This window comes from Chaetodon auriga, chromosome 14 (assembly GCF_051107435.1).
Source record: "Chaetodon auriga isolate fChaAug3 chromosome 14, fChaAug3.hap1, whole genome shotgun sequence".
Lineage (NCBI taxonomy): Eukaryota > Metazoa > Chordata > Actinopteri > Chaetodontiformes > Chaetodontidae > Chaetodon > Chaetodon auriga.
This window is the reverse complement of record NC_135087.1, coordinates 807,501-835,000: the sequence shown is the minus strand read 5'-3', so window position 1 is coordinate 835,000 and position 27,500 is coordinate 807,501. Positions and strand designations below refer to the sequence as shown.

General features: G+C 48.0%; 3 protein-coding genes across 3 annotated transcripts in view; 2 read left to right on the top strand and 1 right to left on the bottom strand.

The window, feature by feature from the left end:
- The window catches only part of ehd4 (EH-domain containing 4), a 22,711-nt gene extending 21,539 nt beyond the window's left edge, over nt 1–1,172 (bottom strand). Inside the window, exon 1 of the mRNA XM_076748045.1 lies at nt 608–1,172. Within this exon, the coding sequence (XP_076604160.1) occupies nt 608–837 (230 nt within the window). The 5' untranslated portion in view covers nt 838–1,172. The remainder of the gene's footprint in view (nt 1–607) is intronic.
- A 1,182-nt stretch (nt 1,173–2,354) lies between these two features.
- On the top strand, nt 2,355–8,838 carry g2e3 (G2/M-phase specific E3 ubiquitin protein ligase). Its single transcript, XM_076748046.1, has 17 exons — nt 2,355–2,396; nt 3,115–3,189; nt 3,411–3,508; nt 3,676–3,777; nt 4,061–4,185; nt 4,318–4,486; nt 4,664–4,770; nt 4,982–5,098; nt 5,487–5,611; nt 5,835–5,928; nt 6,062–6,238; nt 6,325–6,479; nt 7,191–7,375; nt 7,469–7,641; nt 7,762–7,801; nt 7,889–8,060; nt 8,281–8,838. Exons 2-17 carry the CDS (start codon nt 3,132–3,134, stop codon nt 8,622–8,624), a joined length of 2,241 nt encoding a protein of 746 aa, XP_076604161.1. The 5' UTR covers nt 2,355–2,396; nt 3,115–3,131; the 3' UTR covers nt 8,625–8,838.
- A 2,589-nt stretch (nt 8,839–11,427) lies between these two features.
- scfd1 (sec1 family domain containing 1) overlaps nt 11,428–27,500 on the top strand; it is a 22,582-nt gene continuing 6,509 nt past the window's right edge. The window contains exons 1-16 of the mRNA XM_076749284.1: nt 11,428–11,486; nt 12,477–12,547; nt 12,900–12,988; nt 13,360–13,450; nt 13,615–13,737; nt 13,862–13,949; nt 14,229–14,318; nt 14,597–14,652; nt 14,828–14,913; nt 14,994–15,093; nt 17,356–17,495; nt 17,643–17,733; nt 18,138–18,211; nt 19,212–19,293; nt 19,506–19,602; nt 19,751–19,821. Of these exons, the coding sequence (XP_076605399.1) occupies nt 11,456–11,486; nt 12,477–12,547; nt 12,900–12,988; nt 13,360–13,450; nt 13,615–13,737; nt 13,862–13,949; nt 14,229–14,318; nt 14,597–14,652; nt 14,828–14,913; nt 14,994–15,093; nt 17,356–17,495; nt 17,643–17,733; nt 18,138–18,211; nt 19,212–19,293; nt 19,506–19,602; nt 19,751–19,821 (1,380 nt within the window). The 5' untranslated portion in view covers nt 11,428–11,455. The remainder of the gene's footprint in view (nt 11,487–12,476; nt 12,548–12,899; nt 12,989–13,359; nt 13,451–13,614; nt 13,738–13,861; nt 13,950–14,228; nt 14,319–14,596; nt 14,653–14,827; nt 14,914–14,993; nt 15,094–17,355; nt 17,496–17,642; nt 17,734–18,137; nt 18,212–19,211; nt 19,294–19,505; nt 19,603–19,750; nt 19,822–27,500) is intronic.

Sequence of the window (27,500 nt, the reverse complement as noted above, 5' to 3'; positions counted from 1 at the left end):
TTTCTTTCAGCTAACCAAGGTTAAGTGATGTCAATACCCTGAAGGAAAACTCTTGCCAAACTCCATTGAAAAAGTTTCATATTTAAGAGCTTTTCGTTATTTGGCCACACTTTGCAAACTTTAAAGACAGATTGGAATATTTTGTATTTATTAAGGTCCATTCACCACTTCGGCAAGAATCCAAGCCACCAAACAGTGTTTTATTTTTTGGGGGGGTCGCTTCCATCGCCGCCTTCTTTCAAAGAGCACCGAGAAACCAAATCCCAAACTGACCCTTTACAAACACATCCCAACAAACAGATCGGCTCTGGTGGATTTAATGTTGGCCGAATTTACCAGAAAACACGACATGTGTATTTGACATCCTAGACTGCGCGCTGCCACTTCCGTAACCTCACCTGCAATCTAGAGAGGTTATAATAGGCGGATTTCTATATGAAGTCTGGCATGAAGACAGTGCAGGGGGTGTAAACTGATCTAACACCTGATAAAGGTGGTGTGGTGAGATTCTCTGACTTCTCAGTCCACTTTACAAGCAGAAGAGTGAAAACAGGTGCGGGTCGACGGGCTCACAGGGGCCCCGCGGGACCCCGGCGGTGGTTCGTACCTGATGAAGGTGGTTTTCCCGGTGGAGTACTGGCCGACCAGCAGCACCATGGGCTTGCTCTGGAAGTCGGCGGCCTCCAGGGCCGGGGAGTGGAAGTCATGGAAGAGGTAGTGCTCCTCCAGCGGCAGCAGCTTCTTGGTGTAGAGGCTCTGCAGACCCTCCGTCACCGTCTGGTACATCTCTCCTTCCTTGTTGCGTCCACCTTGCTCCTGTTTCACCCAGCTGAACATGCTGACGACCGGCCGACTGTGCTCCGCTGACACGAGCTCCTCCAACTTCCCTGTTTCGATATTTCCAAACGCGGCGGCTCCTCAGCTCGTCCTTCAGGCTGACCGGAGCACAGAGTGTGTGTGTGTGTGTGTGTGTGTGTGTGTGTGTGTGAGAGAGAGAGAGAGAGAGAGCGAGAGAGAGAGAGAGACTGTGTGTGTGTGTGTGTGTGTTTGGCACCTGGGAGGCTCCGCCGCTCTCAACACACTGCCCCCTCTGTGCGTGTGTGTTTGTGTGTTTGTGGGATGATGTGACCGCGGCTGGTGCGCCTACCTGCGGGAACCGCCCTGGCCTCTGTGACGCAACACGCGCGCGCACACACACACACACACACGCGCGTTGATTTGTTTATTATTAGAGACGGAAACAGCATTGTGTCTGAATATGTAACAGTTTCATAAGATAAGATAAGATAAGATAAGATAAGATAAGATAATTCCATGAAAATCAATGGTTGCAGACAGCAAAGAGCAGAAAACAGGGCGCAGAATAAAAATCAGCTGTGTTTGTGTAACTTGTCTAATTGAGTAAATGCTGAACGAACATAAAGTTAACTTCCAGGAGATCCACTTGGTCTTTTAAGCCTCGTGTTTGTGTAAAAATGGACTTAAATGTTTTTTTCATTGTCTTCTATTTTGAAAACTCGCTGATGAAAACCTTTAGATGTGTTAAAACTACACGTTATTTAAGAAAAAACGTGTTCTGTTCTATTTTATTTTGCCATGTGAGCTCACCTGAGCCAGCTCCATCAGCTGATGAGGACCAGGAGACGCAGGCAGAAAAAAGCTGTCAGTGGAGCTTGAGTTAATGTTGTGACACAAACTGTTTTAATTGCATTTCTTATGAATGAATAGATGATAGGCAGATGGCAGGAAATCTCTGTTTCTCTGTACAGTGATCTGCTTGCTTAAATAAATAAACTTGTGTAGCTGCAGGTCGTCCAGCCTTCAGCCCCGTCTCTGTGTCCTGTAGCGCCACCTGCTGGGTGAAGTCTGTCCGGACACTGTTCACACAGGTTGGAGGTTAAACTCAAAACACTGAAGAGAAACTCAAACCGAACTCCACTGAAAAATGATTGTATTTAGGACATGTTGGTGTTTTGCAGAGCTTCTCAGATTCTCGTGCTGCAGAGAAAGATACAAGAACTTCATTGATTTTGATCCCAGAGATATCGATTACAGTCTGTTAGCAGGCAAACAGGATACTTTAAGGTTTAAAGGTCAATGAAGGTGTTCTCCTTTTTCAGCCAGAGCAGCAGTCAGGCGTCCCCCCATACAGAAAAGCTTTTCTTTCAATTACCAGCCGCCCAAAAGGGGGCGCTGCGGCGCCAAACGGGACACCAGGCGCAGAGAAGCAGCAGAAGAAGAAGCACCGGAAGCGGAAATGATGTCCTTTTGTTTTGAAAGAGGGAAATTTAAAACTCGACGGCGTTAATGACAAAAAACACAAACAACCGGAATAAATCGTCCCGAAACGATCCGAGAATGAGCTCAAAGTGACACCTTCCATCCCTGAATGTAAAGTAGGTTCAAGTTTCTACATTTTCATGACAAACGTTTCTCTTTTGTGTGAACTCTGCTGAAGAGAAATCCGACATTTTTTTTAACGTTTCGCTTTCAGCAGACTCCTAAAAACTAATTTTACACGTTCGTCTGCGCATTTGTACGTTTTAACCTTCTTTTTCACATATTGTCCACATAGTTTTAATGGACCCACTCATTGGACATATTTTGTTCATTTATGTGATCGTTTCTGATCGTAACGTCACTGTTTGTTGTATTTATTTCACATCACTCCTTAACGGTATATTCACATAACGCTAACTCGTTAGCTTAGCGTAAATGGTCTTAGCTTAGACATGGATGTGGATGGTTTAGATTGTACTGACCTTTCTCTGACACTTTTTTTTAGTTATTCATTCATTCATTCATTCATTCATTCAGTTGCACATTTTGTCAGACTTCTGTGTCCTCTGACTGTATGTGATGGTTTTACGTTGTGCATCATTTTACACGCTTTCGTCAAAATTCACTCAGACATATTTCGTCTGTTTGGAAACTTCTGGATTTCCTCTACAGTTTAAAATGAAGCTCAGTGAGTCTGGAGAGGCTATGAGTTTGTACTGATGAGCTGCAGGTGGACCCAGCAGGGTTTCTTAGCTTTTCTGTGGTGATGAACGGTGAAGCTGTTGGTAAAAACGCAGTAGATTTGACCTCTGACCCCTGGTGGTGTCCCCGCAGGGTCGCTTCACACCAACATGAAGAAGGCGGCGAGGAGGTCACAGGTCACAGACGGCTCCAGAAAGCAGGAGGAGTGTGAGTGATCGACAGCCTCCTTCATCTGACTGCTTCACACATTATCTTTAGAATCCACCTTTTACTGCCACCGCTGACGTGTCCTCCACAGTCAAACCGAGCAGCCCGAATGTCTTAAATCTGCATTTATAGTTCATGACGGACCGGGCAAAACGGATGTGTTGATATAAATCCTGTGTGTGTGTGTGTGTGTGTGTGTGTGTGTGTGTGTGTGTCTCCAGGCTGTGCTCTCTGCAGGTTCAGTGATGATGATCCGGCCATATTTGGGGAAAAAGTTACACTCAAAGAACACAAACTCTCCGTCCACTACTTCTGCTTGGTAAGTGTGTGTGTGCTTGTGTGTGTGTGTGTGTGTGTGTGTGTGAGAGAGAGAGACTCATCTGTGATCCTGCCGTCAGTCCTGCGACATTAACAGTGAGGCAACGCTGCACCTGGTTCTGAGTGCTCAGGTGTTCACGCCGACGGCCTCACCTGTCTGTGTTTCAGCTCACGTCTTGTGGAGTCTACCAGCGAGGACAGGAGAACGAGGGCGTCTTTGGTTTCCTGGTGGACGACATCAAACAGGAGATCCGCCGGTCGGCTCGACTGGTAAGATGTTTGTTTTCATCTTCATCACACAAACACCTGATGAAGGTCAAACTGGTTTAAACCAAGTTTAATCCAAACCAGTTAGAAACAGACTATGAAACCAGATCCTGACACTTGTTCTGTGTTTCCTGTCTGTTTCCTGTCTGTTTCCTTGTGTGTTTCCTCTCTGTTTCCCTTGCATTTCCTGTCTTTTTTATGTTTTCCCATGTGCTTCCTGTGTGTTTCCGTGTGTGCTTCCTGTGTGTTTCCTCTCTGTTTCCCATGTGTTTCCTGTGTGTTTTAGACGTGCTACTGCTGTAAGAAGAAGGGCGCGTGTGTCGGCTGTAACGTCAGAAGCTGCAGGAAGACGGTCCACTTCCCCTGCGGGAGGAAACACAGATTCATCTCCCAGTTTACTGAACTCTTCCCGTGAGTGACGACTGCACAAGAAAAACACTTGTGTCTTCCTCTCCAGTGGCTCGTGGTCTCACCGAGGCTGCGGTTTGAACCCCTGAAGTGGATCCAGATCCTCTGTTCATTTACCTCTGTCTTTGTGTCCAGGTCGTACTGTCCGGATCACAGTCCCACTCAGTCTCTCTGTGTGGCTTCAGACCTCAGTCTGCCTCAGTCCTGCTCCATCTGTCTGGACTCCATCAGCCCCGTCCTCTGCTACTCCATCCTCAAATGTCCATCGTGCCACGCCAGCTGGTTCCACAGGGACTGCGTGCAGGTAACGGGACTGACGTCAAAGCTTCTGTTTGTATTTTCCACGTCACCATGGAGGACATGCAGATAGTTTGACTGTTATCTGGTTAATGAAATCCTTTTAGAAAAAACATCCCAGTCAGTGTACCTGTGATTCACCTGTGTGTGTGTGTGTGTGTGTCTGTCTGTCTGTCTGTCTCAGCGTCAGGCCCACAGTGCCGGCCTCTTCTTCTTCAGATGTACTCTCTGCAACAACAAGGAGGACTTCCAGGCGGAGATGCTCAGGATGGGAATATACATCCCAGAGAGGTGTGAACGTGTGAACAGGCTTTCAGGATGCGTTCACAGTCAGCGTGTACATCTGAGCTCGCAGGCGTTTCACAATGACTTTGAACACATAACAGAGCAGGAAGGCCTAATGCCAAGAACAGGAAACGACCTCTGAAGACGAGGATCGTGGGTAGTCTGGTAGAACAACATGAGGTCTGTTTTCTGATTGGCTGTTTGTTCTTTTCTGCAGAGATGCCTCATGGGAGTTGGAGCCAAACGCGTATTCAGAGCTGCTGGAGGTGTACAAGCGCTGTGACGCTCCCACCTGCCTCTGCAACGACGGACGAACACACTGCGCCAAGACCGGGTACGAGCCGCTCCGCCGCCTCGTTCACCGTGTTCACGTCCACTGATGGTGATCACGCAGAAACTGGTTCCTTTAGCTGTGCACAATATGAAGACTTTAACAGGCTTGAAGCAACACTAGCTCCCCCCAGAGGCTGGAGTATTTATTACAGCTGCAACTATAACAAGTCGGTTAGATGAAAAGTTAGAAGGTCACCAAAATGTGGGTTTGACAGTCTCTCTGCTGACAGCTGATTGTTCTGATTCTGCTGCGTGGACTTTGTTTTGTTCTGTCCGTCGTGAGTCTGACGTGAATCTGCGGAGGTCTCGTTAAAGGACCGCCGGTCTTTTAAAGTGACCCGTGTTAGCATTAGCATTAGCATTCACCTGAGGAGATTTGGTTGTTTCAGTTGGTTCGAGGTGATTCGCTGCCGGCTGTGTGGATCTGGAGGGACTCACAGGAAGTGTTCGGGGCTGAAGGTGGACACCAGAGACTGGGCCTGCAGCGACTGCACACAGGCCACTGACGGGAAAGGTCTGTACCGAGGACTGCTCTGCTGTCAGCGTTTCAATGTCAGTGTCTCTGAAAGAGAGTCGAAGCTCAGCAGAAAGATGCATTTTAGTCTTTGTTCTTGTTTAATACATCAGTAATCAGAAAACGTTGGTGTCTTTAGATGCGTTCACAGTTATTGTTCGTTAAAGGTGTTGATGTTGTCGTCATGTCGCTGTTTCTTCTGCCCTGTGCTCGTCTCCTCCAGCTTCCCTGGTTGCTTCTCCTCGTGGAGTTCAGAGGAGGAGTCTGCTGTCCAAGCGCCACCTGTCCCCCATCCACTCCTCCATCAGCTGTAAGAGGTGCGCAGACCTGACAGGACGTTTGATATGAAAGTAGTTTGTGTTTAATCTGATGAGCCTTTAAATTTGATTGACAGTTAATCTCTCTCTCTCTCTCTCTCTCTCTCTCTCTCTCTCTCTCTTTCTCTTTCAGACCATCCTTACCTGTGGGATCTGGATCTGGATCACTTGAGGAGTTCCTGCAGGTGTTGGGCCTTCAGCTCGGGCCCCTACCTGTCCAGGTGGAGGTGTGTGGGGACCAGGCTCTGGCTGCAGGTGTGCAGCTGGTGAGGAGGGCCGACTTCGACCCCACCCACAGTCTGTCTGTCAGGTGGGAGGACGACGAGCTCCCCTTCATCACGTGTGAACGACATGTTTGCACCTGTGGACATTTTCATTTGTCTCCTCTCTGACCAGGTTCAAAGACAACCAGCAGACTGCATTTCCCAGCAGCCACCAGGACAGCGACCCAGCCAAGCAGTACTTCCTGAAGCTGCTGATGCAGCAGATCCAGGAGTCTGTGGTGTTTGAGGGTCCAGACGGATCCAGAAACCTGGCGCTGGACTCTCAGGGTAGGAATCAGTATTCAGTCATTGAACATTACGTCCACTTTGTCCCCTACTCTCATTTCCTGTTTCCTGTTGTCATGACGTCCTCGCTGACCTTAACAACAGTTCTTCATGAAGTACAAATTTTTAATATTCATGAAGAAGAGTACTTTGAGGACGAGGTCAGCAACATCCTGCACGACAAATCTCAGTGTGTGCAGGAAGTATTCAGAGCCTGTACTACTGTAAAAGTACTCGTGCCACGCCGTAAAAATACTGTAAAAATCCTGCATTGAACATGTTACTTCAGTAAAAGTATGTCACTATAATGAGGAAAATGTATTTCAAGTATTAAAGTAAAAGTCCTTAGTGCAGTAAACTGTCCCCTGTGACTGTTCTGTCTGCCTGTCTGTGTGTCTGTCTGTCTGTCTCTCTCTGTCTGTCCCTGTCTCTGTGTGTCTGTCTGTGTGTCTCTCTCTCTGTCTGTCCCTGTCTCTGTGTGTCTGTCTGTGTGTCTCTCTCTGTCTGTCCCTGTCTCTGTGTGTCTGTCTGTGTGTCTCTCTCTCTGTCTGTCCCTGTCTCTGTGTGTGTGTCTGTCTGTCTGTCTGTCTGTCTCTCTCTGTCTGTCCCTGTCTCTGTGTGTCTGTCTGTGTGTCTCTCTCTCTGTCTGTCCCTGTCTCTGTGTGTCTGTCTGTGTGTCTCTCTCTCTGTCTGTCCCTGTCTCTGTCTGTCCAGCTCTGCGTGAGGACCTGTACTTTGACATCGGCTGCCTGCTGGCTCTCTCTCTGGTTCACGGTGGTCCTCCAGTTGGCTTCTTCTCTCCCGCTCTGTATCAGTGTCTGTTCAACTATCCGCCCAATCAGCCGCTCAGCGTCACTCACATGACCCCCGACACACACTTCACCCACCAAGTCAGCAGGGTGAGGAGAACAGTGAGACACACGGGGACAGCAGCATCACCAGTAATCAAAGGCAGAACATCGACTGACGATTCATTGATTGGCCCATTTTAGATGGCGGAGGCGGAGTCTGTAGACGAGCTGAAAAAAGTGATGGCGTCGAGCTGGGAGTACCTGGAGCTGTCCGGTTGCAACCGACCAATCAGCAGCCTGGAGGAGCGAGATGCTCTGGTGGAGGATCTGGTGAACTTCACTGTGATCACCAGGATGCAGCTGCCACTGCAGAGGTGGACACACACGCACACACAGATCAGTGTTTATTCATGCTTTAAGTGCAGAGAGGCAGGTGTGGTCTGACGTCTCACCTGTCCCCTGACAGGTCTTAACTGTATTGTCTCGTCCTCCAGGTTTCGGGCGGGTCTGCAGACGTTGGGCGTCTTCGATCAGGTGACTCCAGTTAGATTTTTTTTCTGCGTATTAACACGCTGATAGTTATCAGCATCATCACAGAGACCGTCCTTTAATCTGATCCAGGTGCAGCTCTTCCCGTCGGTGTTCTACAGCGTTTTCTGTGAGACGGCGGTTCGGCTCACGGCTCAGACGGTCGGGCAGATCTTCACCATCAACTTCTCGTCGCAGGAGGACAGACTGAACAGAGAGACGCCCGTCATCACCTTCTGGAGACACTTCCTGCTGGAGTGCGAAGGTACAGGAAGTTGACCGAGCGTCAGGCGGGACAAAAAGCCACAGAGGCACAAAAACAAAACGTTTCACTGATTTTGGTTTTGTTGATGCTTCTTCTTCTCTGTCAGAAATGTTTACGCTCTGACGTCCTGTTAATAGTAAACTCCTCCTCTCATGTCCTCCTCTCCTCTCCTCTCCTCTCCTCTCCTCTCCTCTCCTCTCCTCTCCTCTCCTCTCCTCAGTTGGGAGGAGCTCCATCTCCCTTCAGGACCTTCTTCGCTTCGCCACAGGAGCCGAGGGGCTCCAAGCCTCCGGCCTCCTCCCACCTCCCTCCATTTCCTTCCTCCACCCTGTCATCTCCTCCCCACCCGAGCTGGAGGAGGGAGGAAGAGGAGGAAGAGGAGGAAGAAAGAAGGGAGCGGTCAGACCAGGTGGGGAGATGTGGAGGGACGAGGGGCTCTTCCCTCAGAGGGAGCTCAGCTCCAAACACCTCCTCCTGCCCGTCACCTCCTCCTACCAGGCCTTCAAAAGCTCCATGGAGCAGGCCATCAGCCACCATGTGCACCTCCTCCCCACAGAGAGCTAGAGGAGCCAGGAGCAGGAGCAGGAGCAGGAGCAGGAGCAGGAGGAGGATCCGAACATCTGCAGAAAGTTCTTTATGGTTTGCATTCAAAGATAAACACTTTGATTTTTATAAAGTAGAAATCTGAAGCTGAGTTTTCTTCTTTTCTCCAAACATTTCGACAGCAGAGTTTCATTTATTCCACATTTCTACTGTGACGCATTCAAGGACAGACGAACACAGACGAGGACAGACGAAAAAAGACGAGGACAGACGAACACAGACGAGGACAGATGAACACAGACGAGGACAGACGAAAAAAGACAAGGACAGACGAACACAGACGAGGACAGACGAAAAAAGACAAGGACAGACGAGGACAGACGAAAAAAGACAAGGACAGACGAGGACAGACGAACACAGACGAGGACAGACGAAAAAAGACGACAGACGAACACAGACGAGGACAGATGAACACAGACGAGGACAGACGAAAAAAGACAAGGACAGACGAACACAGACGAGGACAGACGAAAAAAGACAAGGACAGACGAACACAGACGAGGACAGACGAAAAAAGACAAGGACAGACGAACACAGACGAGGACAGACGAAAAAAGACAAGGACAGACGAGGACAGACGAACACAGACGAGGACAGACGAAAAAAGACAAGGACAGACGAACACAGACGAGGACTGACGAAAATAGACGAGGACAGACGAAAAAAGACGAGGACAGACGAACACAGACAAACACAGACGAGGACAGACGAAAAAAGACGAGGACAGACGAACACAGAGGAACAGACCGCTGTCAGATTACTGACTTAATGCAGTGTTGCGCCTCCATCTTGGATTTTATGCTTCAGTGTGGTGATGTTCTCTGATTGGTCCAGTACATCGAGGATCATTCGCCTCTCACGTTCAGACTCAAACCAACAACACGTTCGTCCGTCTCTCAACACTGTCTGACTTCCTGTCTGCTGCTCTCAGCTCATTGGTTCCTACTGAAGACATAAATGTTTAAAAGCACCTCACAGACGTTCAGCTTCATGTTTAAAGAGCTTCATCAGTCCCTTCAAACAGCTGCTCACTGTAGCTTTTATCAGACAGACAGGAGGAAGTAGAGCACTTGGGGACTATTTTCAGAGGCGGATGAATCCACGGTTGGTGCTGCAGTGAGTGTTTGAAAAATATACAACAACAGATCTACCAAATATTTACAAACTTTAATATGAAAGCATTAAATCAGGGACACGAAAGCTGCATTGATTTCACATTTTGGCCACTTGGGGGCAGCAGAGAGCCGTAAACATCACATAGAAAGACGGCTAACATGTTCGATCCACGGCCACAGAGCAGCGTTAGCATTCACTCTGTGCGAGTGCTTTTGGCTCTGGTTTGGCTTCCACCAGCTCCTGACAGAACCAGCTGGTAAACCTTCCAGCAGCTGGTTTCTGCCGGTCTGGAACGTGCAGACCGTCACCGGGTTTACAGCCGGCTGCTTCTTCCTGCATCACATCCTTCAGCCGTCTCCATTATGAACAAATCTTTCTCTGCACCTTCACCGACCAGAAACATCTGGTGTAAAACTGATTTCGAGAAGAAATGAAGAGTCGGGTGTTCGGATGCTTCTTAAGCTCTTAAGTTTCTCTGCTCTTAAACATGCAGCTCAGGGTGTGTGACCAAACGTCTTCTGCCTTTTCCAGTTGGAAAACGATGGTGCTGTTTTAGAACTTTGCCTGTAAGAGTTTCTGTCCGTTCAGTTATATTTTTGTTGTACGTTATTTCTTTAAAGGAGATTTTCTGTTTGTGCTTGTTTCTCTTGTTTGTCAATTTTTCCTTCTTTTTTTGATATTTTTCTTCTGGAAAATGAACAAAGTGTGAAAAGCAGGAGTCGGATGGCGCTGATCAGATTCCACTCGTGTGTCCTCTCGGGTCATGTGACGTCTCAGACTTTGCTGTTTCACTAAACTTGTGACACCTGATGCTTCCTGTCTTTATTTTGAGAAACAAACTGGGTGAAAAGGAGGCACCGCTCAGGTCAAACCTGCTCACCTGCTGGCTCCTGATTAGTCCAAACTCTTCATTCATGTCAGGTGTTTTTCTTCTGGAAAGAACCAAACCTTTGTGTTCGCCAAACAAAGTTCTGTTTAAAAGAAACTTAACATTTACTCAACGAAATTATAGGAAGTTTGTAATTTATACCTTAAAACACCCTTATTTTTTCAATTAAATTGCAAAATGAGGGTTTGTCTTAAATTTTGGATTGCAAAGCATTAATGACTTCATAACTGATTATTGCACTTTGTGAACACATGATCGGATGAAGGAGGTCAATACATGGACACAAAGACACTTCAGAAAACTGCTGTCAGAAAACAGGTTGATTATTGATGATTGATTCTGGTTTTATTGATGTTTTATAGAACAGAGTTCAGGATGTTCTGGAATCAGGGTTTTAACATCTTAGATTTTACAAACACCACACAGGCCGCATGTATTTTCCACCTTCATTGAAATAATTAGGTGCCTTTTAATATTTAAATAAATGGATTGCTCTCATTTTATTTTGACCCTTAAGGATTTTAACCCCCTTAAAAATAAAACTGCGGATAATGTATGAAAATATTGTAATATATTACTACCCATTCCTCCTTTTTTACTATACCCTTTCAATCCAATTTAAAACCTTTTTTCCGAGTTGGGGGATTTCCGTTCTTGAACATTGACGCACAGTAAACTTGTTGGTCTCTGGAAACAGCGGCAGAGTGAGACCTCTTCATGCTGCTCTCCTCTCTGATGGGCTGCTGCCACGTCATCAGGCGCTTCGTCACCACTAACAACATCAAACATGGCGGCGTCCGTCCGGGAGAAGCAGACAGGTTTGTCAAATTGTTTCTTTCTTCTTTGACGGTTACTTTCCGCGGCAGACGGCGACGTTAACGGCCGCAGAGAGTTCAAGCGTGCCTGAGTGTGGCGGAGGAGATTTATTGAGGACTGTCATGTCTCTAAGCAGCTAGCTAACTATTCTGCATCTGTGTTTAGCCGCTAGTGGAGCTGATTCAGTGATTCAGTTTCACTACAGATACTGAAACTCTTCGTACTTCCCCTCATTACTTTTAACGTTACAGACTTCTAACTAAACAGACTGTTAACAGACTGCTAACTAGTTGAGTAACTAACTGCAGAGCTAACCAGCCGCTGCGCTCGTTAGCTAACGTTACTACTAGCTTTCTCACGTCAGTGTTAGCTAGCTGAAGCTAGCCTGTTGCTGTCGGTGAGACATCGCTTCTGAGTTTTGAACGTTGACCGTGAAACTCAACACTTTGCTGTGTCGTAGCTGCGCTTCACATTTAACAAAGCAGCTGCTGTTTGACAGCAATGTGCAGAAAATACCAAGCAGAGACTGAAAAGGAGTACACCTCAGAAGATATTTTTACCCTAGAAAAGTACTCAGATCCTTTAGTTAAGTAAAAGTAGTCTAGAAATACTCCATTACAAGTACATGAAAATCGAAGTAAAAGTTCACGTATTCTGTTTTTATCAACAACAAATAGATCTACAAGCTTGTTAATGCAGGGCCAATAAATACTGTGCATACTACTGGGTAGAGTAGTACTACAGTACTGCGTCATATAATAAAAGCATATCGTGTATTTTTCAATGTAAATACTAGAAGTCTCATATAAAAGTAGAGTAAAACGTTCCCTCTGACACGTAGGAGAAGTAAAGTACAGCTGTGTCAGAACTGGACTTGAATACAGTGTTGAGTGCAGGTGGAGGTGGAGGTCAGTCACGTGACCATAACCGTGTCGACGTGTTGATCGCCTGCATGACGCTTCACACAGAAAAAAGACTGTTTGTACTTTCAGTGGCTCTGAAGCGAATGCTGAACTTCAACGCTCCTCCTCTGAAGAACACAGCAGCTGAGCCAGTATGGAAGGTAACGCACGCACACACACATACACACACACACACACACGCACGCACGCACGCACACACACACACACACACACAGTCACGAGTCGATCAGGGTATTAAATACTTTCTGAATATCAAACCTGTAACAGTGAGTTTGTCTGGTCACTTTTAGTCTTTTTCTGTTCAGATTTGTCCTGATTCATCGTTTTTATTCACATTAAACGCTGATTCATGTTTGTCTTTGTTTGGTTTGTTTAGTAGTTAAAGACGTTTACATTCAAATCAGCTGAAATCAAATGCAATGAAAAGTCTGTGTGTGTGTGTGCGTGTGTGCGCGCGCGTGCGTGCATGCATGCGTGTGTGTGTGTTTGCAGGTGCTGATATACGACCGCTTTGGGCAGGACATCATCTCTCCTCTGCTGTCTGTCAAAGAGCTGAGAGACATGGGCATCACGCTGCACCTGTAAGACACACAAACGTACACGATCCGCCTCCTTAACACCAGCTGTCCAGAGTAACTAAGTACATTTACTCACTACTGTACTTCAGTAGAATTTTGAAGTACTCATACTTTGCTTGAGTATTTCCGTTTTCTACTTCTTTGTACTTCTACTGCAGTGTCAGAGACAAATATTGTACTTTTGAATTCACTTCAGTTAATGGATCATTTTAGTTACTTTGCAGATTCAGATTAATGATAAGAACATTAACGTGAAGCATGGTGTGCGTGCGTGTGTGTGTGTGTGTGTGTGTGTGTGTGCGTGCGTGTGTGTGTGTGTGTGTGTGTGTGTGTGTGTGTGTGTGTGTGTGTGTGTGTGTGTGTGTGTGTGTTAGTCTGCTTCACTCAGACAGAGATCCTATCCCAGATGTTCCCGCCATCTACTTCGTCATGCCCACAGAGGAGAACATCGACAGGATATGCCAGGTACACACTCACACACACACACACTCACACACACTCACACACACACACTCACACACAGTAAACAGTGAAGACTGATGGTTGTCTTGTGTTTTTGGATCCCTGATGTGCAGCGTCATCGCAGTGTTTAGCTTGTTAGCACGTGTCTGCTGTCTCTGCTCCTGTAGGACCTGAGGAATCAGCTGCATGAGTCGTACTTTCTGAACTTCATCTCTGCCATCAGCAGGAGTAAACTGGAGGACATCGCCAGCGCCGCTCTGGCTGCTAACGCCGTCGCTCAAGTCACCAAGGTCACCATGGTCACTCTGATCTGTATACAGAGCGTTAATTAATCTAATAAATCTGTATATACACACTATATTTATATAATCTATGTGCTGTGTGTGTGTGTGTCTCTCTCTCTCTCTCTCTCAGGTGTATGATCAGTACCTGAACTTCATCACTCTGGAAGACGACATGTTTGTCCTCTGTCATCAGAACAAGGAGCTCATCTCGTATCACGGTGAGGCTGAAAAGTAACGAGTAACGAAAGCTGTCAGACGAATGTAGTGGAGTAAAAAGTACAACATGTACCTCAGAGATGAGGTGGAGAAGAAGTATACGATGAAAATACTCGAGTAAAATACAAATATCTCAAGTTGAGTCATGTGACCTGTGCTGTCCTGAATGAGCTGTTATTGGTCGGTTTGAATCCAAACAAACCAAAGACCAAAAAGACATTAAAGTCAGTGTAGATGGAATCATAACTTCACCTGTGTGTCTCACCTGTGTGTCCCTGCAGCCATCAACAGAGCAGACATCCAGGACACAGACATGGAGGCCATCATGGACACCATCGTGGACAGTCTCTTCTGCTTCTTCGTTACTTTGGGTGATTTTTGGTTGTTCGATGCGTCTCGGTGTGATTCTGCCTCCGTCCACTAGGTGGACATGTCGACCTAAATTTCAGACCTGTCTGTCAGAATGAGACAGTGAGATCTGTCTTTTGTCTGCAGCATCAAACTGATCTGAAATCAGCAGTTTTCCATCAGGTTGTGGATGTAAAATGTTTGTTTGAAAGCTGTTTTTTGGTTTGAGGTCATTTCGTTGTCTTTAATGTTTCCGTGCGTTCGATAGGATGAGTCTTTATTGACGTGTGTCTTTGATCAGGCGCCGTGCCGATCATTCGCTGTCCCCGTGGAAACGCAGCAGAGATGGTCGCCGTGGTGAGTCTGATTCGTTCAGCATCCTTCTTCAAATTTCCAGAAACTTTATTTTATTGTGATAAATCTTCATATTTCACTCTGTGATGGAGGATTTTATCTGTCGCCAAATATTTCTCTGTTCGTGTTGTCATCACTGAACTCTGTGTGTGTGTGTGTGTGTGTGTGTGTGTTGTAGAAGTTGGATAAGAAGCTGCGTGAGAACCTTCGGGACGCCAGAAACAGTCTCTTCACTGGAGACAACATGGCTGCCGGACAGTTCAGGTATAGTAAAGCATGTGAAACTCCACTTCCCATAATGCAGCTCTGTGTGGTTGCACTCATCGTTTGTTCTGTCCCTCCAGTTTCCAGAGGCCTCTGTTTGTCCTGGCAGATCGTAACGTGGACATGGCTACGCCCCTCCACCACACCTGGACCTATCAGGCGCTGATCCACGACGTCCTGGTGAGCCGTCAGTCGTCTGTCTCAGAGTGACCTCAGCATATTTTCTACTGAAGCAAAAAAAAAAACGTGACCGTAAACACAAAACTGTGTAAGTTTTATTGTGCTGGTCCGTCTCTCAGTGCTGTCCGACTTCCTGTCTGTGGCTCTCAGCTCAAAGCTCATTGGTTCCTACTGAAGACCTCACAAATATGTAGTTTTCAGTCATTTCCTCAAACAGGAGGAAATAGAGCTTTTGTTGGGGCTGTTTTCAGCGGTGGATGAATCCACGTTTGGTGCTGTAGTGAGTGTTTGTGGCAGCAGGACAGTGTGTGTGTGTGTGTGTGTGTGTGAGTGTGTGTGTGTGTGTGTGTGTGTGTGTGTGTGTGTGTGTGTGAGAACAGAGGAAACTGAATGTCAGCAGACTGAAGCTTTAAATGAAAGAGAAGGAACGATGAGGTGAGCAGCGGACTCCTCTCTAAAGACATCGACCTTTAAACCTGTCTGTGGCTTAAAGCACATCCCTTTGTTAACCTTCACTGAGCAGCAGCGTGTGTGTGCGTGTGCGTACACACACACATACACGCACACACACTGTATTTCATGCAGAGCCAGAGCTCTGTCAGCTGGTGAGGTGCTGAGGTTAATACTGACAGCACTGGAATGTCGAGTTACATGGATGTGTTATATAACGTGTCATCAGCGCACACACGCACGCACACGCACACACACACACACACACACACACACACTGGCACCAGCAGACCGCTCTTTGGCAAATACAGTGTGAAAACATCACGATTAAAATCCTTCATCCTTCAGGACGAATTTTCCTTCAGAGGAGAAAAGCTCAGTGATTAATGTGAGTCCAGTGTGCAGCCTGACTGCTGAGCTCTGAGGCCGACGCCCAAATTTGAACACTGAACATCTGATAATTAGAAACTGACTGATGTTTAATTTGGAGAATGTTTTTGACCCACTCAGTCTCTCAGGGATGTCTCGTTTTTGGGCCTCATTGGAGTTACCTCATTGGATATCTGCTGAGTTTTACCTGACAGGTGATTAAACCTGACTCACTGAAATAACATCTGAGGCTAATTAATGTGACACTGCTGATTTTTCACAAGCTGCTTCATCAAAATACAAAAAACTGTCATGAAGAAGAGCTGCAACACCGGCAGGCAGAGGTGGACAAACGCAGTAGAGAAAGGCAGTAGAACGCAGTAGAGAAAGGCAGTAGAACGCAGTAGAGAAAGGCAGTAGAACGCAGTAGAGAAAGGCAGTAGAACGCAGTAGATAAAGGCAGTAGAACGCAGTAGAGAAAGGCAGTAGAACGCAGTAGATAAAGGCAGTAGAACGCAGTAGATAAAGGCAGTAGAACGCAGTAGATAAAGGCAGTAGAACGCAGTAGAGAAAGGCAGTAGAACGCAGTAGAGAAAGGCAGTAGAACGCAGTAGATAAAGGCAGTAGAACGCAGTACAGAAAGGCAGTAGAACGCAGTAGAGAAAGGCAGTAGAACGCAGTAGAGTTTGGCTTCTCTGTTCTACTCTGAGCTTGTTATACTTGAAGTAAAAATATCGGCCCCCCCCCCTCCAGTTTGTCGCTCGACACGCTTCGCCGCGCTGATTACCTTTGAAAACAGGTGAACTGATGACTCCATTTTTGGATTTTTGAACGGCTGTTTGGTCGTCCAGATCCAGAATCCAGATCCTGGTCTGGTTTCTGTTGTGGTGACGGCGGTCCAGATGGCAGCGCCGCCGCTCGCTGGCTGCACGCTCGCCATCTCTCTCCTCTTTCCCATAAACATGTCAGGATCTGAACGCGGCTCCCAGCAGGAGGCCGGATCCAACACGAAATCCACCCTGGCCTCCCTCTGCTGTCTCCATGGCAACGGCCATGTTGTGATCCGCTGCTGGATCCTGTGTCGGGACGGGGATCTGTCCTCGTCTGGACTGGCTGTGATGTAATTGGAGGTGATGTGCTGCGGGACAGAGCGTCTCTGGTCTGGACTTCATCCCAGATATCTTCAGCACTGCGGCGCTCTCCAGGCGTCTTCTGCTGGTCTTGGATCAGGTTTTATGTTCAGGATCAGTTCTGGGACTGAAGGGAGATGATGACGTCTTGGGTTTGTCTTTGGATTCGGTGCTTTCAACAGACTCAGAGCTGCAGGTGCTGACTACCGAAACAACCAATGACAGCCCTGCTGTGCAGCGCCAGAGGTCACCTGACGACAGGTGGACCACGTCTTAATAAATGTGTGTGCGTTCCTTCTGTTTTTCCCTTCAGGACTTCCAGCTGAACAGGGTGGTGATGGAGGAGGGAGCGGGGGCGGAGCCGTCTCCTGCCGGCGCCAGACCAAAGAAGAAGAACAGAAAAAGCTACGACCTGACAGCCGCCGACAAGTTCTGGCAGAAGCACAAGGGCAGGTGAGCTCGGTGGTTCGGGACGGGCTTTGAGCACCGGATCTCAGCGCTCGTCCGTTAAGGTTTCCAGTGTCCTGATTGGTTCGTTGTTGAAGCCTGTTTTCCCAGTTCATCCATGAAGTCTAAAACTGGACCGTCTGTGTGTTCCAGTCCGTTCCCAGAAGTGGCGGAGTCGGTCCAGGAGGAGCTGGACACCTACAGAGCGCAGGAGGACGAGGTCAAACGTCTGAAGAGCATCATGGTGAGACACCACGTGGTGGACGACGCGGTCAGGTCAAACCTTGAGTCCTAAAGGTCACGTTCACGGTTCAGTTAAAGTCCATGAGCTCGTGTCTCATTCATGTCCCGAGGTCATGTCCACCTCTCCAATGTCCATGTCTCCAAGGTGAGATCAGACCCGTCAAAGCTGTCCCTGAAGTCTTGACCAGGCCTCCAAAGTCTCTTATCTGAGTCACAAAGACATGAATCATTACGTCCACATTTAAGGTCACAGACCTGTTCTCAGATATGATCCAGGTTTTCATGGTCAGGATCTTCAGCGTCGCGTCTGAAGGACCAGTCAGGTGGTGGAACTGGAAGCTGTGGCTGGAGTGGAACGGTGTTACCTGGTTCATCTGGTTTTGTCTGTTCTGTGTTTGTCTGCAGGGTTTAGAGGGAGAGGACGAAGGAGCCATCAGCATGTTATCAGACAACACAGCCAAGCTCACCTCTGCCGTCAGGTACTGACCCCGCCCCGTCCGCCGCTTCATTAACCGGCGCCGTCGTCCTCCAGCCGAGCCGCCCGCCTCCTGCTGACCCCCCACACTCATGAATGGGATGGAATAGTTTAGGCAGAAAAGACTTCTGATAATTAAAAGGGTCACTTCAGGCGGTTTGTGATGCTCACAGAAGCCTCTTTTCTAACGGTCGTAGCTCTTAAACCTCGAGCAGCCACGACATTAAAACCTCTTCACAGCCCGCCATCGCTGCCGGGGGGGTCGGCAGACAGAAAGAAGACAAATAAAGACAAAGTAAACTGTTTGGAAACAGGATCATAAAACACTAAACAGCAACAAAGAGCTGAGATTTCCCCAAATTAAGAGCCAGATTAAAGAGATAGGACTTTAATTTCTTTCTTAAACAAGCAGCCAGTTTGCTTGTCTAAGATCCAGAGAGAGGCTGCTCTCAGCGCCGAGCCGCACACACAGAAATAAGCTTTGGACTCCTCGTGAGAAACAGAGACATCCACAAAAGAGACCAAGACGGTTCCAGCTGGAACCTGGACGGAAACGACTGAAGGTCAAATCAGTTCAAAGACTCGGGTAACGGCGACGTGTCTGAATCAGCTGTAGTTTGAATAAATAAATCGGATAAATCTGGGTGGGACAGGTGACTTCCTGTGCGTCGTTTCCCCTCTGTGAAGGTCTTTGCTGTCTCAGTAACATCTAAAGACTGAATGTCCATGAGCGTGGAGCCAGAGGACGTCTGCTTGGACTTTGGTTGTGATCGGCTTCTGGGATCTGCACCAGTGAAACTGGTTTTGATCTGTAGCCATGAAACCGTGTTGGAGACTCTCGGCCCCGTCAACCAAAACGACCTGCTGGCCTGAGACCAGCGTTCAGTCGGCCTGCGTGTGATCGACGGGGACGTTGTTTTTACCGCGTGATTATCGTCTTTTCCAGCATGTTGAACTGTGAGGTGCTTGCTGCTGAACTGCTGTGTTCATGCTTTGTCCCGCAGCTCCCTGCCCGAGCTGCTGGAGAAGAAACGACTGATCGACCTGCACACCAACGTCGCCACCGCCGTCCTCGATCACATCAAGGTGCGCCGCCGTCACGGCTCAGAGCGGGAACGCTGTCGACACACACAGAGTGAATCAGAGGACAAGAAGCTAAAGCTGACAGACGAGACGCTGAGAATGCAAACTATATAAGCCTGACTTATTAAAATAAGTACACAGTGGTATTAGTACACAGTGGTATTAGTACACAGTGCAGAGTTTGAACACTAACTCGATGCTCTTTGTGTCCTCAGAGTCGTAAACTGGACGTTTACTTTGAGTATGAAGAGAAACTGATGAGCAAGTCGACTTTAGACAAATCGCTGCTGGACATCATCAGTGACCCAGACGGTATGAGCACACGCACACACACGCACACACACGCACACGCACACACACACACACACACAGCCATTTGTTCTTTGGATTTGATTTATTGTTGTAAAATCAGCATCAGACTGAGCTCAAACTGAACTTTGTGGATGTTTGTGTTCATCAGCTGGAACTCCAGAAGACAAAATGAGACTTTTCCTCATCTACTACGTCACCGCCCAGCAGCCTCCGTCAGAGGTAAAACACAGCGTCCAGCCAGCGCTGCAGCTTTCTGCACAGCTCCGTGTAAAAACTCTGCTGCTCCGTGTTTTCACTCCATCACTCACAGTGTTCAAGCTCTGAATGAAACAAAGCAGAGCTGAATGCACTGATGAACGTATCGCTGCGTCCTGTGCAGTCTGTGTGCAGCCCACATGGACTTTCATCTAAAACCCATTTCCACCATCAGTGAAATGTCGGGAACAGGAAGTGGAAGACTGATTAATGGCTGAAGCAGCCGAGGGTTTAAAATTACAGCTTCAGTATTTTTAGCTTTTTGTTCATGAAGGAGCTGCAGCAGAAGCTCTGAAGGTGCAGCTGGTGTGGAGGACTTCAGTGTTTAATTATTAAAAAACGCTGCAGTAAAACATGAAAATGATCTCAGACAATAATGTCTTTGAGTTTGATTTGAAGCAGCCGTCAGTGAAATTTATCAGAAAACACATTTTATCTGTAAGCACGACAACGAATCTTTGAACAGGTTGAAGCGCTGAAGCTGCTCGGTGTGTCTCGTACTTGATGTTTTGAGGTTCGTCAGCATTAAATTAACAATGACTGCTTTGACAACACGCTGAGTATAACTAATAAAGTCCATGAGTAACCTTTGGCTCTTGGAGGAAACGGCTTCTTCTTGTCAACATCCAGATATTTTCCGTGCTCAGGAAGTCGTTTTCACTTTGAATCCTCTTCAGCGCCACTTTGCATCTCTAAAGACTCGCCAGAATGGGAGCGTTCCAAACCGCTGCTCTGTTGGATGTGGACGAGCCGTCCTCAGAAGTCTCTTATTGGATCTGTCATCACGTTTGACTGAGTCAACTGAGACAATGGACCAGTGTGAGCCACCAGACCTCCGTTCACAGCCCGAACCAGAACCGTCACCGCTTGGCTCTCACTTCTCAATTGTTCTCTTCAAGTTGGCACATCAGCGATGGACGTCCTAATGGACACACAGCGAGAACAGCAGAGGTCACTTCAGCTGCAGAGCTATGCTAAGGCGCTAAGCTAACTGTCGCTGGCTTTGGACATACTTTAGTGTTCCTCTCATCTGGGCCTGTCTGTCCTCGTTCAGGCCTCTCAGCTCCAGTCAAGTGACGGTGCAGAGGTGTTCTAGACGGTCGTGTCCTTCCAACAGTTTTATTGGATTTTCAAATCCAGAAATGTAACAGCGGGACATGCTGGAGACAAGAAAGACTTCAACATGTCAAGTTCTCCATGAAATGTGCAGCAGGAAGTGATTGGCTTAAATCAGTAGTAACTCAGCAGCTCTGGTTCAAATGTCGTTCAAAATGTTGAATTATCGTTCAACTGAAATACGTCACCATCAACCTGGCGTCCACAAAGACGATCAGGCTGATCAGCGCCGTCAGACTGCCGGTCTTTGTTTTACAGAGTCGAGTTGTGAGGAGGACAGGTGAGCTTTGAATAATCTCCACTGCTGTTTTGACATTTAAAGGACTCTAAGGTTGGTGTTGCATCATTTAGCATCAACTGCGGAGATTTTAAAAACTTTACTTGGCGATGCGTTCAAAGACGCTCACACGTTCCAAACCTTACAGTGCTGAAAAGTGTTGTGTCGTCAATCTGGTCAAACCCAGAGGAGCAGCCCTGATGATGTTGACGAATCCTTTAAATTTGGTTGTTTCCTGCTTTAAAACAGGTTATTTTAAATGTGTCAGCAGCTTCAGAGAGAGAATCAGAGAGAGGTGGTGGTCGAGGGTGTTTTAATAGACAGATAGATAGATGGATGGATGGATAGATGGATAGGACTTTATTGATCCCACACTGGGGAAATTTAGTCGTTACAGCGAGCAGGATACAATGGGGATAACTGAGCGTTTTCTGGAACACATTAGAAGCCGTGTGAGAGCAGAGATGATTCAGCGGTGGGACGCTGACGTGAGGATTGTGGTTGAGCTTGTTTTCCCTCCACGGTTCAGTTCTGTCAAAATAAAACCTCACACTGAAGGAGAAACTGGGATTCTTTGGGGAAATCTGTGATCCTCCTGCGGCTTCGTGTTTGCTTCCAGGAACAAAACAGACGCCGAAGACGGGAGACGATCTGAGGAGACAGGCGGGACAATGCTCCTCATTCTTCTCTGGAGCAAAGAGACGCAGAACCAAGCAGACGTTCAGCACCGTCAGGGTCAAACCTCAGGAGACGGAGCTTCGACTCTGTTTTATTCAGATGAGCATTGTGGTTTAGTTGTCGTGTGACGATGAGGGACGTGGAGGCCTTCAAAGACAACTTCTGTGTGGAGTATTTGTGTACTTTAAGTTTTACCACAAAGTCACAGAAAGAGAACAGAAAAGGTTTGTGACATAGTTCAGTAACAGAAAACCTGTGAGCTTCTCTGTTCAGTCTGTCCTGTGTTTAAAATGCTGATCTGGAGTTTGTCTGTTTCAGAGTGCTGGACTGAACACGAGTGATTGGTTTCAGTGTCACAGAGTTTAAAGTCAGATTAAAGCCAGTTTCAGTCCCAGTTCAAGACAAGTCCTAAAAACAATCATTATCAATGACAGTAGAATGATTGTGGAGCCTTTCTGTGTAAGAGGCTTCATGCTTTGACCTTTTCTTCAGTATCACAGTGATCCCGTGACAGTCGGTACATCTATGAGTGAGCTGCTAACGAGATGCTAACAGGAGGTGCTAACAGCTAATTCAGCAGGCTGATTTCATGGAAGCATTTCACTTCCTGTTTTATCAAGTTTCGTGAAAAGTGTCTCCAGAAGTCCCACAGCATCACTTTGAAAAGTTCTGGTCCAAAACAAGAACATCATCATCAAATCACAGATGAAAGGAGCACCTGAGCCTCAGCTCTGTTAGCCTGAGCTAAAACTCTTTTCAGTGTCTTCAGTTTCTCCGTGTGGTTAACAGGAGGTCGTTAAAATCGCAGGAGTTGATTTCCTGTCGTTGATGGAGTACAGCATGTGACTGATTGCCCATCAGTCAGGTGTTTGATCAGTCTGACCTTCAAGGATCAGGCTGTGACTTCCTTTTTCAATCTAAATATCAGCAGAAACTTCTCCCCGTCTGTATCGTCGTTACGCCGTCGTACCTGTTGACTCTCCGTTTGACCGTAACAGGATTTTAATAGCACGACTTTAAGTTTGTGTCCTGCTCTTCACTCATTTCAAGAGCAGTCACGGCTAATTTGTGTTGAAGTCAAAGTCAATGTTTTTACTTTCTCGTATCTGAAGGCATCAGATTTGTGACTTGAGTCGGATTCAAGCCACAAATATTAATAATTGATTTCCACAGTGTGTTTTTTGGATTCCGAGATGGAGGACATCTGTAAAAATACACTAAATCTCTTAATGATGGGGGTTTTTTTCACCTCGGTGTCACTCTTATGTTTTGAAATTGTAAAATCATCGAAGCGAAAGCCAAACCTGAATGTAGACCGTCTGAGTCCAGACCTCTGACTGCCAACAATGTTTTTTTTTTTTTTGGTTGTTTTGTGCTCACTGATGGCTGTTACCCAGTTGGAGAAACAATCGATCGATCAATTAATCGATCTATCTCAGCAAACAGGATTTTAAATGAGGGCATCACCTTCCCACAGACCTTCATGGCTGCCAGCTGCATCCGTGAAACATACAGACAGACAACGTTTGTAAGTCGACGTACAACAACGTAAAATAAGAGCTCTGAAATCAGCGTTTCTTTGACGGACGTAACAGACGTTGGTTTAACTTCCCCCATCGGCCGCTGCTGCAGCTCCTGTGTCAGCTGAGAACTGCATCAAAGAGAAGGAAACATCACTGATGAGAGCTAACTGTTCGTATTAAGCTACAGAGAAATCAGCCAACGAGAACAAAATGTCAGCATCAGTGAGCAAAGTGACCTGAAAGGGCGTCTCAGGAGATTTCCCCTCAGTCGCTGTAGAGACGCCGTTGATTTCTGAGATTGCAGAAATTCCTCTTGAGTTTTGTGTCACTGGACAAATTGAACCGAACAGAAATTCGCCTGCCGTGTCAGGTGACCTCCAGATCGTCCCAGTCGGCCTTCTTCACCTACGCTCAAACTAAACCAGCACAGGGGACGCTTACATCACCGACTGTGGAGCAGAAATGGTTTAGACAGATGGTTTCCAGTCGCCGTGCCATCGTGTCCTCAGAACAACATGCTGCTGATCAATAACCACATTTTGGACGGGTTTTATGCGAAGCTTCTTTGGCTCCACCACATTTATAGTTTCATGATGGTAGAACCAAGATGGCTGAGCCAAAGCTCCAAGGTCTTCCCAGAAACCAGAGACCTGGTTCGAAAAGGAGTAGAGCTGGATCAGTTTAGTTTGGCAGAAAACGCCTCTCGTCCTTTATGACATGACAGGGACTGGGATTCTTATTAGTTGGAGTTCGCTGTTGAAGGAACAAAGCAGCAGGAGTTCAATGTTTGCGCTTGACGAGGTCCGCAGGTTTCCAAGACCGGAGAACACCTGCCGAACTTTTTTTTGCCCCTGAAATCCCTCAAGCCTCGAAAAGCAGTCGGTCCGGGTATCCGAGTCCAGGCCTCCAGCTGCTGCCGTGGGCAGAGAGCTCTGCTCGTACACCTGCAGAAATAATTCTTTACACTTTGTCTCAATTATTCAGTCGGCGATCGTTCAACATCAGTGAGACAGAGTGCAGGCCAGGACCTGAACGCACCATCACGACTATCCATCAATAACACTGTTAAACCTCTCCAATAAAAACACTTGGTTTTCTATTGTCAGTGACATCATTTGGACAGAGAGGTGGAGCTGGTGTGTTCATGCAGCTAAGTATTACTCAGCTTTTCCTCCGTTTAGCCTGAAGTGATCTGATGTAGTTTAGTGAAGTAGAAAACGGTTCAGTTCTTCAGGTTGTGTCAGATAAGAGTCCTGAAGTAAAACTGGCTCAGTGAACATTTAGAGGACGTGACGGATGACAGACAGGTTGACTTCCTACAAACACAAAAGACACACGGCTGAAATTAGCATTAACGTCACAACATCCTGTCAGTTACATTGTTAGCCATGTTAGCCTTACCTGACATTTAAAGCTATGCTAGCAGCATGACTTCAGGCCGGGCTGCTGTTTGTCGTTGTGTCGGTCCACCACTTTGATCCAGACTGAAATATCTCACCATGTTATGGATGGATTGTGACGAACTGTGGTTCAGATGTTCATGAATACTGTTGACTCTGGTTATCCTCTGACCTCTCCTTTAGCGCCACCATGAGGTCAAACTTTTCACTCATTCATTGAATTCTACTAACATCTGGTTGATGGATTGGAACCAAATGTGGTTCAGACCCTCATGGTCTTCAGACGATAAATCCTACGGACATAGTTTGGCGTTAGCGATCATTACTGTGCAGTGCAGCTTCTACGCCTCCTCATAGCAGCTGGAGGCCTTTTCGGTGAGGCCTGTGGTTCATGGCAAGGCCTGTGGTCCATGATCAGGCCTGTGGTTCACAGTGAGGCCCTTGGTTCTTGGCGAGGCCCGTGGTTCACGGTGAGGCCCGTGGTTTGTGGTGAGGCCCCGTGGTTCGTGGCGAGGCCCGTGGTTCACAGTGAGGCCCGTGGTCCTTGGCGAGGCCCGTGGTTCACGGTGAGGCCCGTGGTTCTTGGCGAGGCCCGTGGTTCTTGGCGAGGCCCGTGGTTCTTGGCGAGGCCCGTGGTTCACAGTGAGGCCCGTGGTTCTTGGCGAGGCCCGTGGTTCTTGGCGAGGCCCGTGGTTCACGGTGAGGCCCGTGGTTCTTGGCGAGGCCCGTGGTTCTTGGCGAGGCCCGTGGTTCACGGTGAGGCCCGTGGTTCACGGTGAGGCCCGTGGTTCATGGCGAGGCCCGTGGTTCTTGGCGAGGCCCGTGGTTCATGGTGAGGCCCGTGGTTCTCGGCGAGGCCCGTGGTTCTTGGCGAGGCCCGTGGTTCACAGTGAGGCCCGTGGTCCTTGGCGAGGCCCGTGGTTCTTGGCGAGGCCCGTGGTTCACGGTGAGGCCCGTGGTTCTTGGCGAGGCCCGTGGTTCTTGGCGAGGCCCGTGGTTCACGGTGAGGCCCGTGGTTCACAGTGAGGCCCGTGGTTCACGGTGAGGCCCGTGGTTCATGGTGAGGCCCGTGGTTCTTGGCGAGGCCCGTGGTTCATGGTGAGGCCCGTGGTTCACGGTGAGGCCCGTGGTTCTCGGCGAGGCCCGTGGTTCTTGGCGAGGCCCGTGGTTCACGGTGAGGCCCGTGGTTCACAGTGAGGCCCGTGGTTCGTGGCGAGGCCCGTGGTTCACAGTGAGGCCCGTGGTTCACAGTGAGGCCCGTGGTTTGTGGTGAGGCCCCGCGGTTCGTAGCGAGGCCCGTGGTTCACAGTGAGGCCCGTGGTTCACAGTGAGGCCCGTGGTTTGTGGTGAGGCCCCGCGGTTCGTGGCGAGGCCCGTGGTTCACAGTGAGGCCCGTGGTTCACAGTGAGGCCCGTGGTTTGTGGTGAGGCCCCGCGGTTCGTAGCGAGGCCCGTGGTTCGAAGCGTTCCTTCGGATCCCCGGCTCGTCCCTGGTTTCCTCTGCTGGCAGATGGCGTGACGGCTCTCTCCCCTCTGCCAAGAAACGAGCCTCCCTCTTTCTTTCATCCCTCTTTCATCCACCTGAGAGATGGATGCTCCCGGCTTTGCCCCCTCGCCCTCCATCGCCACCCTCTCTCTCTCTTCCTGTCATCTGTGTCATCCCTCTCCCTCTGCGACCAGCTCTTGGCCTCCTGTCTGTTACTTTTTGTCTCTTTCTCTTCTTCCTCTCCCTCCTTTGATCTCTCTCCCCCTCTCAGACCTCCCTCTCACCCGCCCCCCCCCCACTTCTGCTGCAGAGTCTCCAGAGTGTTCCAGAGTTTCTGACTGATGTGGGATTTCAGTCCTACAAAAACAACCACACACGCCGCCGTAGAGGCGCGCTCACGTGGCTCGGCCATTGTGTAATCCGCCGGCGGCTCCTGCTGAGCTGCAGTCAGGAGCTTATTGAAGGGGGAGCTGTGTGAGGACGATACGCTCGCTGTGTCACCTCCACCGGCTGGAGTAGAAATCCAGAGGCCTGCTTTTGTCCTGCTGCGCACATGCTGTGATGGTTCCTCCATGTTTTCTTTGGGGGAGCAGAGAGGCCTCTGAAACAACAGCTTCAAGCCGGCGTGACGATAAACTCGCTCCTGAAAACAGCACCACTGAGGCTTTCTAAGGTGCTGATGTAGAGCCGTCACAGTAACACACAGGCTGAAGAAGCTCAGGTCTTCATCGTTAACAACCAGCATTTACCAGCCGGTCGACAGAGAAGGTCGCCCACACAGATCCTGGTTCTGCTCGAGGATTCTGCCTGTTAAAAGGAAGTTTTTCCTCACTGCTGTTGCACAGAGTCTGGTCCTGGCCTTCTCTCTACGGAAAGTGTCCTGAGACAACTTCTGTTGTGATTTGGATTGAACCAGACCAGAGTTAGGACAGTCATGTCAAAGGAGTCCCAATGAAAAACCAAAAACAATGAGGTTCATCATCGACAGCAGGGTGACATCATCATCCGGCGAATCAGAATCAAGTTCACTGCAAAGTCGGTTTCCACACAATTTGCTTTTTGGTCACAAAAAACATAGTAAGAGAAAACAGAAAGAAACAAGTTCTGTAAAAGTCAAGAATCATAAACAGAAAAATAGAAATGTATAGTAAAGAATAGTTAAAG

Coding starts and splice junctions, on each gene's coding strand:
- g2e3 (XM_076748046.1), top strand. CDS start 3,132: ATGAAGAAGGCGGCGAGGAGGTCACAGGTCACAGACGGCTCCAGAAAG. Junction 3,190..3,410: donor CTCCAGAAAGCAGGAGGAGT/GTGAGTGATCGA, acceptor GTGTGTCTCCAG/GCTGTGCTCTCTGCAGGTTC. Junction 4,771..4,981: donor GGAATATACATCCCAGAGAG/GTGTGAACGTGT, acceptor TCTTTTCTGCAG/AGATGCCTCATGGGAGTTGG.